The 12,174-nt window shown below is 33.6% G+C and overlaps 1 protein-coding gene across 11 annotated transcripts in view; it reads left to right on the top strand.

Annotated features, from left to right (window-relative positions):
* The window catches only part of LOC107038485 (paired amphipathic helix protein Sin3b), a 42,761-nt gene that overhangs the window by 22,737 nt on the left and 7,850 nt on the right, over window positions 1-12,174 (top strand). For 6 of the 11 annotated variants that reach the window (XM_015257610.2, XM_015257612.2, XM_015257606.2 and 3 more), the window contains 2 exons: window positions 50-244; window positions 2,208-2,495. In XM_015257610.2, coding sequence (XP_015113096.1) covers window positions 50-244; window positions 2,208-2,495 — 483 coding nt within the window. Of the gene's footprint in view, window positions 1-49; window positions 245-2,207; window positions 2,496-8,146; window positions 8,452-12,174 lie in introns of those variants that run through there. The other 5 variants (XM_015257614.2, XM_015257613.2, XM_015257616.2 and 2 more) reach the window with 4 other exon arrangements.

The raw sequence follows: 12,174 nt of genomic DNA, 5'->3' as shown, positions 1-12,174 counted from the left end.
AAGAACCATTAGAAAGTCTATTAACCTCGTTATCGAATTTTCATTTTAGCTCCAGCACCTAGTGACAGACGCCCCTTGTCAAAATTGCATTGACATGTTCCATCGTGAACAGAGACAACCGAAGGAGAGTAGTGGCGCTGGAGGACTGTGTGCAACCGCTTATTTGAGGGTTGGAGCCGAGGTTGCGTATCAAAGGAGAGCTGAGGCTGCTATGGCCACTGAAAACTCTTATAAAATATATATTGTAAGTATATTTCCTTTTACATCAGTTCTACTAATTGAAAGCAAATTTTCGAATTCGAAAGAATCGATAGTTTTTACGAAATTTCTTCGTAAAAATCCATGTAACGTTTTCTGTCACCGATCTATTCGGCGATAATTTAAATCTATTCATAGGGATTAGTATAACCATAACTACAGTTATAGATATCTGTCGTTATACATAACTATAACTATTTATAAGTATAGCTATACCTACGAATTTTCAAAATAAAAAAAAATAAAATATTCTGAACAAACGCTAACAAAAAAGTAGTATAAATCACATTCCATTTGAATTGAAAATTTGAAATTTGCCAGTGAAGTTTAATCATTTCAATAATTTACCCATTACAACAACAAAGATATACAATGCAATCATTCTTCATGCATTCATGAGGAATGAATGTATTTTTTGTAGAAAAAAACTTGAAGCCCAATGGGCATATGTATAGCATGCGAAGCGCGCAAGTACCCTAGTCTCTAGAAAAATACTAAAAATCCAGGAAAATTCTGGAAAAAATCAGCAATGTGTTTTTTTTTCCAATAACTCGGGTTCTACCCCGGTGGCTTAGCGCAGTGGGTAAGTTCGTTGCCTCACGTGCGAAAGGTTCCGAGTTCAAAACCCGGCCGGGTAGAATGGTGAGATCTAACCATTTAAAGTCTTGATCATCATCGCAGCATACCCTAACCCGGTCGAAGTGATGTACAATAACAATAAAAAAAACTCGGGTTCTATTCAGCCGATTTTAATTTGTGACGGCTCAAAATTTTCCATTCTCTACCATCTATAAGAAAATTCTGGCTAATTTTTTTTCAATCTCGAAGTGCTCACATAATACCGAATTTTAAAAAAACTTGAATTTTCAAAATTACGTCACCTTTAATTTTTTCATTTTTTTTCAGTAACTCATAATCAAAACGAGTATTTTGAGCCGTCATGCAAGCTGCGTTTCGTCCTGGATCTATTTCATTTTTATTTATTTCTTCTCGAAATTCCGCGAATTTGGTCAAAACACACCAAAACAACTCCGTTTATGTATCAAAAAATATGTAAAATAAAAGTATATATATAAATTCACTTCATACTGTTTATAACCAAAGTCAATCAACGCCATTTTGGGAAATTTGTCCAAATTCGTGGAATTTCGAGAAGAAAAAATTGAAAATAAAATAGATCTAAGACGAAGCCGCACTTGTATGACGGCTTAAAATACTTGTTTTGGTTACAGGAGTTAAAAGCAGGAAAAAAAGACGAGAAAAATAAAACAGTGACATAGATATGGAAATTCAAGTTTTTCATTTTTTTTTTTTTGGAAATTCGGTATTATGAGCCTAGGGGTTAAAAAAATGACTTAAAATATTCTTATAGATGGTAGAAAGTCGAAAATTTTGACATGTCACAAATAAAAATCGGATGAATAGAACTGGAGTTATTGAAAAAAAAAAAGAAAAAACAAAAAAAATCGTATTTGCGAAATGGGCTGCAGAAAAAATCGGGATCAATTTTCAAGAGGGTGAGGGTCGGCCGTTGACTCATTTGACATGGAATACCTCCATCTTGAATCCATTCACATAGTTTCAAACGACTAATAAAAACCATTTAAGAGATAATCCAACAGAAATTTTGGATTTTAACGCGGGCTGCTATGTAAAATTGCAGTTTTCCATCCAAAAACAGTTTTCCAGTGTATGAATTATGAATTTGTAAATGAATTCCATGAGAGCCTGTGTGTAAAAAAAACCAGTTGGTTTCATATGTTCCCCTGTAACTCTAAAAAATAACGGAATTTTCCTGAAACATGGCAGAATTAGATTTTCGAAAAATGGATGCACATTTTTAAAAGGAAGGAGTTTAGTAAAATTAATTTCCCCTTGAATCCCTTTATATCAAAGATATTTGCAAGATAAATATTTCAAAAGTCATGAAATTATTCTTTTCTTTACAGTATAAAAAAGAGTGTAAAATGACGATAGAATTACTGGACAATGAGAGTGAGGATACGCCCGAGGGTTGCAATGATCGTGAAAGAGAGGATGTTAATACATCTGAAAAATGGTCATCATACGTTGAGAGATACTCAACCCCAATAATCCAAGCCAGTCTAAAGGATACACCAACATCACCTAACAATGAGACGAGCAATGCAACAAGCACCAATCATCCTGTGAGTAGCGACCAGGCAGCAAGGGGGGGAAGGGGCAGAAAGCGCAAGAACACTGACATTAACAAGAAGGTATAGGACCCACGAGCCTTTTCATTAAAAAAAAAATCATTGCCGCCATTGTAGCTTGCATACATTCGTTTATCCCGTAATTGTGAATTGCAACCGACTACGAGAGAATAAGTTGACAATATCAATATCTCAAGTGCTAAAAATATTCATTTCAAGGGATGTTTGAGTATCAAAGAGTCCTGGGTCATGTGAATGGAAATAATCACGTCATTGTCATTACTCACCCAATTTTTTCATTATTCATCCTCGATAATTTTTCGTTTGTCGTTTGTCGTCACCTGTCGTCTATCGCTCTCACTCCGTTACGACATTCCATTTATTCGTAGAATCGTGGGAATTCATTCGTATTTTCTCATCCACATTTTATCGTTTCAATGTTTCCCCATTTTTGTCGAACCCAATTTATCGTCATTCACTAAAAATCGAGGGCTGAATAGAAATTCAGTGAAGTGGTGGAAAAAATGAAAACCAAAAAGTTCTGTTATTTTTCTTGAAAACATCTCTGAAACTATTGAACGTTACAGGTCACAAGACCTCTTTGAATAAAAAATTCCTTGACATTTTTACGTTGTCATTCATCTCTGAGATAATCACACACTTAAGATGATTTATCTGATGTACATTCTCATTAATTATGGAATTATCTCGCTACTACATCTTGATCAGGAGGAAACTTGAGAAATCTTTTTGCATGGATATTTATGAACAGCGAGAAAGATTTCTCGACACTTACGAGTCACTCCTTTTCGAATTAATCATCTACTTTACAGATATTTCGTATCTGTTATTGAGTCCCAGTGGATTAATTAGTGAATTATCTGGTTCCTGAGTGACATGTGGGAGAATCATCAAGAGATCTTTGTTTCTCTTGACATTTTCCAATCAAGCTAGTTTCAAAGATATTTTCAGAACGATGAGCGAGAAATTTACTAGTGAAGTGGCACAACAGCATGAGTCGATTTCACTTGAGGATGAGTTGTGGATAATATTTCATAAAATAATATTATTTACAAAGATTTGGTAGAGGAGAGCGGAGCAAAATGAAACACTGGGAAAAATAACGATTAAGAACGATTCATTTTTTTTTAGTTGAGGGTCAAATGGTTGGGAGTGTCAACGACCCTTACGGGGTAACAGAATTCCGCTAATTTTCCACATTTTTAAAGAAAGTTCCTGCCGAAAGTTATCGATATTTTTACAAATCAAAGCACATAGAAACATCTCCTGGAGGCGATGATGAAGATCAATGTGCTTTGGATTAGAAAAATATGAATCACTTTGAACAGGAAATTTATTTGAAAATTTCGAGGAAATGGTGGCCATCTGTTTTCTCTCAAGGCGAAACGGAACCCCTGTGTTTATATGAACTTGTAGAATTGGATTTACTACTGCAATTATTATTTTTTTATTTATGAAACAGCTTCATTGACTCAACAATTCAATGACGAGTCGATAAAGTAGTTTCATAGATAAAAATTAATAATTGAAGGAGAAAACACAATTCTAAAAATTGATATGGACACAGGGGTTCCGTTTCCCCTTAAGGAGGTTTGGGGTAAGGTTAAAATGGTCTTGGGTTGAGAGTCTCAAGGGTCGAACGAGTTATAGAAAAACACCAAACATCCTTAAGGTGACCCTCGTGACTATTTCAGTAGCAAAGTAGTAAAACGGTTTAAGTCGACTTATCTCTCAGTTGAGTTTTTGAGGAATATTTCCGAATCTAAGGGAGATACCCAAATTTTCGCTATAACTTTTTTTGTAGCTCTCAATCGGCTCTACAAAAAAGGTTATAACACAAATTTTGCTATCTCCCTTAGATTCCGAGGTATTCATTGAAATCTGGTCAATAGTCAAAATTGACTTGTACCGTTTTACCACTTCGCTACTAATTTGACCCTAAGCTCTGGACGTCATTAAGGATCTCTTCACCTTTAATTAAAAACAAAAAAAGTTCAAGGGATGTTGACGAAATAATTACAACATTGATGAAATTCTCATAAGCTATGGACGCAGATGAAGCTAAAATAATTAGCGAAACGTCGCACTTATGACAATTTGATCACCGCTATAATTATTTCTCACACATCTCTCGAGCTTTATTGATAATTATTAACTGACATTAACAGTATCACAAAAAAAAAATCTTGAATTATTCTGAGAGGTTGTCCTGGTGCTTCATTTCCCCCACTCACCCCTATTATCTTTTAAATTCAAGAATATTTATTAAAAACTACTCCTGAAGTTGAGTTAACCTTCTTCTCCACTTCACTACTGCATTCTATTACTCACTTCCTGTTCTTTCATTCACCACTTCGCTACAGAATCAATTTCCATCCGCATTCGCTTGAACTAACCGAGAATCGCAAGTTCACTGATCGAGAGTTCTTGTACTTATTCAACACAGATAGAATTCGATTATTTACGTATCATTAGCTTCATGGGTCATTAAGATCGAGGCAAACGCTTTCTCGCCCCTCTTTTATTTATTTATATTATATATTTTATCACTTTTGGCTTTTTTTTACTCTAAGACAATTCGTTTGGATTCTAATGGATGGAGTTTACACGAGCGTTTATCAACCGACGATTTAGGCCTAATGTTGGGGTCTTGAGGACAGTTTCTTGTGGCATTCAAAGTTGCTCAATATGTCGCGGATATTTTATATTGGTCAGGGGGGACTATTGTTGGTTTGAGGATATCCAAATGGTCAATCGGAAATCGATACAAAATCATTTTGATGTCATGACCAATACTAAGAATTTACCCAGTAAAACAGTTTATTTGAGTTGAATCAACTTTATTTGAATCAAATAAACGATTTATTCAATTAAATTTTTTTNGAGGAATATTTCCGAATCTAAGGGAGATACCCAAATTTTCGCTATAACTTTTTTTGTAGCTCTCAATCGGCTCTACAAAAAAGGTTATAACACAAATTTTGCTATCTCCCTTAGATTCCGAGGTATTCATTGAAATCTGGTCAATAGTCAAAATTGACTTGTACCGTTTTACCACTTCGCTACTAATTTGACCCTAAGCTCTGGACGTCATTAAGGATCTCTTCACCTTTAATTAAAAACAAAAAAAGTTCAAGGGATGTTGACGAAATAATTACAACATTGATGAAATTCTCATAAGCTATGGACGCAGATGAAGCTAAAATAATTAGCGAAACGTCGCACTTATGACAATTTGATCACCGCTATAATTATTTCTCACACATCTCTCGAGCTTTATTGATAATTATTAACTGACATTAACAGTATCACAAAAAAAAAATCTTGAATTATTCTGAGAGGTTGTCCTGGTGCTTCATTTCCCCCACTCACCCCTATTATCTTTTAAATTCAAGAATATTTATTAAAAACTACTCCTGAAGTTGAGTTAACCTTCTTCTCCACTTCACTACTGCATTCTATTACTCACTTCCTGTTCTTTCATTCACCACTTCGCTACAGAATCAATTTCCATCCGCATTCGCTTGAACTAACCGAGAATCGCAAGTTCACTGATCGAGAGTTCTTGTACTTATTCAACACAGATAGAATTCGATTATTTACGTATCATTAGCTTCATGGGTCATTAAGATCGAGGCAAACGCTTTCTCGCCCCTCTTTTATTTATTTATATTATATATTTTATCACTTTTGGCTTTTTTTTACTCTAAGACAATTCGTTTGGATTCTAATGGATGGAGTTTACACGAGCGTTTATCAACCGACGATTTAGGCCTAATGTTGGGGTCTTGAGGACAGTTTCTTGTGGCATTCAAAGTTGCTCAATATGTCGCGGATATTTTATATTGGTCAGGGGGGACTATTGTTGGTTTGAGGATATCCAAATGGTCAATCGGAAATCGATACAAAATCATTTTGATGTCATGACCAATACTAAGAATTTACCCAGTAAAACAGTTTATTTGAGTTGAATCAACTTTATTTGAATCAAATAAACGATTTATTCAATTAAATTTTTTTTAATTATTATTTAATTGAAATAATATCAATTTAATGCAAATGAACCATTTTTCTGCGTGTGGGCTTGAGGTGTTCTTGATCTTAGAATATTCGTGTTCATAATCTGAGAATAGATATCGAAGGGTTGAGGACAAAAGGGCGTAGGTCGTTGATACCTATTTTTAAATAAAGAATATTTTATCCTCGACATGAACCCATTGATCCTTGAATTCAAGAGTGAAAATTGTGTTATGAATATCTGTCGACATTTTTCACTAGTTTCAGAAGTATTTCTTCAAATTCTGCATTCATATCGCCTTCAAGATATTCTATTCTATTTTCATATTCTCAAACCAACGAAAAATGATTTTTAACTAGAGACAATTTTCGTCATTCGAGATTTTTTTTTCTATGCAAAGAAAATGTAACTTTTCCGCCATTAAATAGTCAAAGGCGAGTGGCGACGACTCTCGCTCTGGTGTACGTGCGATCCTCCGGTCAAAGGACCTTTAATTAATTGAAATTAATAATGGATTCGGCACTAGTGTTTGACGTTCTCGAGGATTTGAAATTGCTATCAAATAGATAGTTTAATGCTCGTAAAGAACATCGACCTCATAATTTTAGTGAAAATGACTCGAAATGGTCCAAAATGAGGGTAAAAATGCGGTTCTACCTGCAGCATGATCTGATTACGTTTTATTTCCTCCTCTGTGTTATTATTCCGGTATTACTCTGGGTACAAGGTTTATTTGGTCTTCTTACTTATAATTTTTGCATTAAAGTGGTGAATCGTGAACCGTTAATTGGTCGATTACTCAGAATCGAGTGATTTTTGGTTAAAATATCACAAGACCTTTTTTACAGATGATTAAATTCCCTACAAAAATGTCTTATGCCATTTTCTCCTAAAACCACTCATTAGCGAGGTAATCCCATAATTTAGTAGCGAAGCGGTAAACAGGTTTAAGTCGATTTAGACTATTGATCATTTTTTAATGATTATCTCGGTACCGAAGGGAGATGGCAAATTTTTTGTGATAACCTTTTTTGTAGAGAGAATTGAACGAAACAAAAAAGGTTATAATGAAAATTTCGCTATTTCGTTTGGCTTCGGAGATATTCCTCGAAAACTCAGCAAAGAGCTAAATCGACTTAAATCGGTTTACCGCTTCGCTACTGAATTTACGAAATGAGTCGATTCATTACGATTCACCACTTGAATGCATGTTTCGTCATGCATGTCCTCTCTCGAGAGAGAGGAAGAAGTCTGCAAACTCTTAAAATGCGCTTAGAGAATTCTCGACGGTATTTCGGTTAATCGTAATCAGTAAAATGGGAACAGTAGAGGGATATTTATGAGGTGAAATGGGAGCAGAGGATGATCGAAATGTTCAATTTTTATATTTTTATATTTTCCTGGATTTCTCGAGAACGAGGAGAGATGGAAGAAAATAAAGGGTGCCATTAAAAAGCCAGGGGAATTCTGGGGACAGTCTGTCTTTTTTTCCATATAATATTCAGAATTATCCGAGTGAAATGGACTTGAACGGGTCGAGAAGAGGAAATTTCCCTGGCTTCCTCATGGATAAGGCTCCATCCTCTATATCTCCCCTGTTCTCTAGCTAATCCACACTCTTCTATCCTATCCCCTTCTTCCATAAATCTACACTTATATTTTAACCGAAAATTAGTGACGCGTGTTGTTTGACACGTGCAGGAAAATAATTGTAATGCAATGAACGTCGAGGAGAGGGCTGAGCGACGAGTCGGGGACAATTCACACACTTGTTGACGAAGCGAGCTCAGGCAAGCAACAAAATAAAAATGAGAAAAGTATTCGCGTGCAACAGAACAGGAACGAAAAAGTTGGAAAACTGAGGAGTCAAACAAGCAAATGAGTTTAAATCTCATTTATAGTTATAAAATGTGTACATATATAGATACATGATAATTGAAGGAAATCATTGACTTGTGTAAATAGAATTTTTTATACGTATCGAGTTAGTTAATTAAACAAGTAGAGTCTCTGAAGTAATTTGTAAGAATAAAAGTGAAAAGAAAAGCAAGAAAACACAAAATTCATACCTAAAGGACAAACCTCTTCGTGTGACTATTCCCACCGTCACTGATCTTTAAAAAATGTTGTTATTTAAATGATAGAGAAATTCGTACTACCCAAAAATCGTACTGTTCAACATCACCATCGATTGATGAATGTAAAGGGAGAAAGAATATTTTTTTTACACAAACTGTGTGGATCTAGAAAGCATTCAACTTCAAAAATTGAAAAAAAAAAAAAAATTAAACTAAGAATCAATAAAATCATAATTACAAAATTTTGCAGAGTCATAATCATTTAGACATCTCGAAAGCTCCGAATGTTTTTTTAAAAACTTTTTCTACGAAAATTTTTGAAATGCAGAAATGAAAACAAAAAAAAAGTTGTGGAGACGAGAGGCAATTAAAAAGGCAAAACAACAAGTTCAAAGTAACTCGATAAGTTTAATTTTCTATGTAAGTTAAACCAGGAAGTAGGTTTTGTGCAAAGTTGAGGGGGACACGAGAGAGTTTTAACGTGTCAAGTGATAATTACTGTTTAACGAATTCCTCTTCTTCTTCTTGAAAAAAAAAACTGAAATTTAATTGAGTATCTTTCTCGTGACGCTTTGTGTATGTTCAGAAAGAAGGAAAATCATCCCAACGAAAATGAAAAGAGAAAAACGTACAACTTTGTTACACAATACAAAGAGATAAATGATCGCACAATTTGGCATTAACTAATGAGAGAAATTTTAGACGAAAAAATTGATAAATGCTCATAACTTTGCACAACCGCCCCTCCCCCGCCCCCTCCCGCCAGAATGAGACAAGCCGAAATTAAACCGTATTGATCGTTTTCTTTCCAATTTCTTCCTTTTGATAATTCGAGCCAATGTGGAATTCTGTGGTGAAGTACTTTTGTTAATTGTGTATTTATTGAAAGGACGATTCGCCTTGAGAGAAGTCTGAGACCTCTTTTGCGGCTGAAGAAATTTTCAACAGAAACCGTCTCCTAATATTTTCTCTTAAACCCACTCATTATTGACATAATTACCTAATTAACAAAAACTGAAATGGTTTGAGTTGACATAACTAATTTTGTTAATTACTGGGTGACTCAGCAGTGAGTAATTTCAAGGGGAAATGTACGCTGGACATTTCCTCCTACAATCACTTATTATCGAGGTAATTTGATAACGAAGAAAATGTAAAATATCCACTTACTTTTTGTCACTTCACCCCCGAATTGAACAAGAACAAATGAAAAAAAATGTTATTTCGGTGCATTCTCGCACGTTCAATCCGTCTGGACGTGATATACTTCCTCAAAGTACACGAACTCGTGAACGAATAGCCTAGAGAAATGTAAAAAGAAATTCACAAATTTATCGGACAGCTTTAGGAAACGAGACGTTTTACTGAATAATTGATCTTGCATCACCTGCCGCAGGACGTGCGGGATGACTTAATAAATTAATGAAAATCGAGACTATTTTTTTTTCCTCTGGGTTTAACAAACAAAAAAATACTGACAACAGTATAAACCTGAAAGTTTGAATCGAGACGACAATTGCATGTAAATAGAACGAAAGGACATCATTACTACATTTCATAAGGGTCTTTCTGTTTTTTTTTCTACTTTTTTTCTTTTTTGTCATCATCAACATGAGTCACTTGTATAAATATTTTCATCGAGACTAGTCTGTCGTCCATACTTTCGAGTTTTAATGTTAAAAGATGAAAATTGTGAACCTACGAGAAAAAAGAGAGAGAAACAAATTTATGATTGATTAGATATTAATTGAAATTTGAAGACAATTTCCCCCCTCTCTGAACCCCGTCATTTTCCCTTTATATAAACGAATTTTAATCTCTATATATATATAAGATATATATATATATATATATATTTTGTAACTGTAACTGTATATGAGTAAAAAAATGATATAATGATATAAATAACAACAATATTGTATAGAAGAGAGATATTGAAATACATGAACGATGCTTTTGAAAAAAATATATGTTATCGTCTAACATCATTTTTGTACCACTAAAAAAAATTTCATATTTTTTTGCTTTTTGAATTCATTTGCTTTTATAGTTTTTAAAATTCTCTTGTCAAGTGGTAAAGAAGAGAAAATGGGACAGAAAGTGTTTGTACAGATTGTCTTGCGGATATCTCTGGAATTATTAGGTTTAGAGAAAAATGTCAAGAAGTCTTTTTAGATTTTTCTCTGGGCAAAATAATCTGTATAAAATTTTTGCACTCATCTCGTTTCACCACTTGACTATTTTTTTTACCGAAGGTTTTGTGTTTTATTGTCTATTTCATTGTCTTTTCATATATTTTTTATAAAGCAGCCATGAACGTTTTGTTAACAGAAACTATTTGGAATTATTCACTGAGGCATTTGAGTTTTCTTGCTTTTATTTTCTTTTATTCTATTTTTTTTTATTGTTCCAAATGGATATTTTCGTTACTGCATTCTTGTTTGCCTCTGTTACTCATTTATTTGATATTGGTTAATTTTATTCTCTCTTGAGTACTGGGATTATAAAGAAATATATCTCTTTTCTAACATAGCGTTTTAAGCCTCTTTAATGATTAACGATAATCAAATGTAAATGAGATTAAATTCATTATGAACAGAGGCGTGCGTGGGCTCACAATAAAATCAAGTAGGTGACTCGATCGACATTGAAATGTGTAAGATTAATTAATTACTTAGGCGCACAAACGAATGTTCAATTATGCTATTTTTGTTACAATAGAGAAGTGATGAATATAAAGTCTGTTAATTACGTTATTATCTTGAAAAGGAACAATTTTTCGACGGAATTCAAACTCTTTTTTTGGAACTCAAAGTTAAAAAGTTTTTTGACATTTTATCATTCACAACCGAAATGATTGAATTATTAACAATTAAGATGGATGACGTTGACTTGAACCATCTTAATCTTTGTTAATTATGCGATTATCTCAGAAATGAATGATTTTACAACAAAATGTTGAGGTCATTTGTCTGTTGCCCACAACATATCTTCAAAAAAGGTGCTTCAACATTATTTTCTAACGTCAGTCATAACGGAAATGCTTCTATTAACTATTAACAATTGAGATGAATTCAGTCGACTCTAACAGTCTTAATGATGTAATTATCCTGAAAAAGAGTAGTGCAATCACAAAAATTCTTGGCTAAAATTTCATTTCTTAGATATTTTTATCAAGTGACTGTTCCACTGGAATTTCAAGGAATTTCGTAATTAAAAATTCACAGTTTGATGAAAAAAATTATGGGAAGTGGTAATTTCGGTCCAATTATCCTAAAAAAATTAATAGAAAACAGGAAAATTCTGTTCAATACATTTTGGAATTTACAATCAATTGAAAATTCAAAGTAATTTGTTACTATAAATTCATGCTTCGATTGAAAATTTTAGGAGGGAAAATCATGGAATTTCAAATTTTACAGAAAACTCCATAGAATTTCCCAATTTACTGAAATTAAGAGGTCTATGAAATTTCTTCCCAATTTACTTAAATTGAAAATTCAGTGGAATTTTCTGTAAAATTTGAAATTCCATGATTTTCCCCCTAAATCAAATTCAATGTCGCCCCCCTGAAAATTACTACTAAACTGTTCGTGAAACCAGTAGCGAAGCAGTAAAACGTTTT

This window comes from Diachasma alloeum, unplaced genomic scaffold, assembly GCF_001412515.2.
Source record: "Diachasma alloeum isolate Michigan unplaced genomic scaffold, Dall2.0 Dall_scaffold_00284, whole genome shotgun sequence".
NCBI lineage: Eukaryota > Metazoa > Arthropoda > Insecta > Hymenoptera > Braconidae > Diachasma > Diachasma alloeum.
Note: the sequence above shows the minus strand (reverse complement) of the source record. Positions and strands in the feature narration are given on the sequence as shown.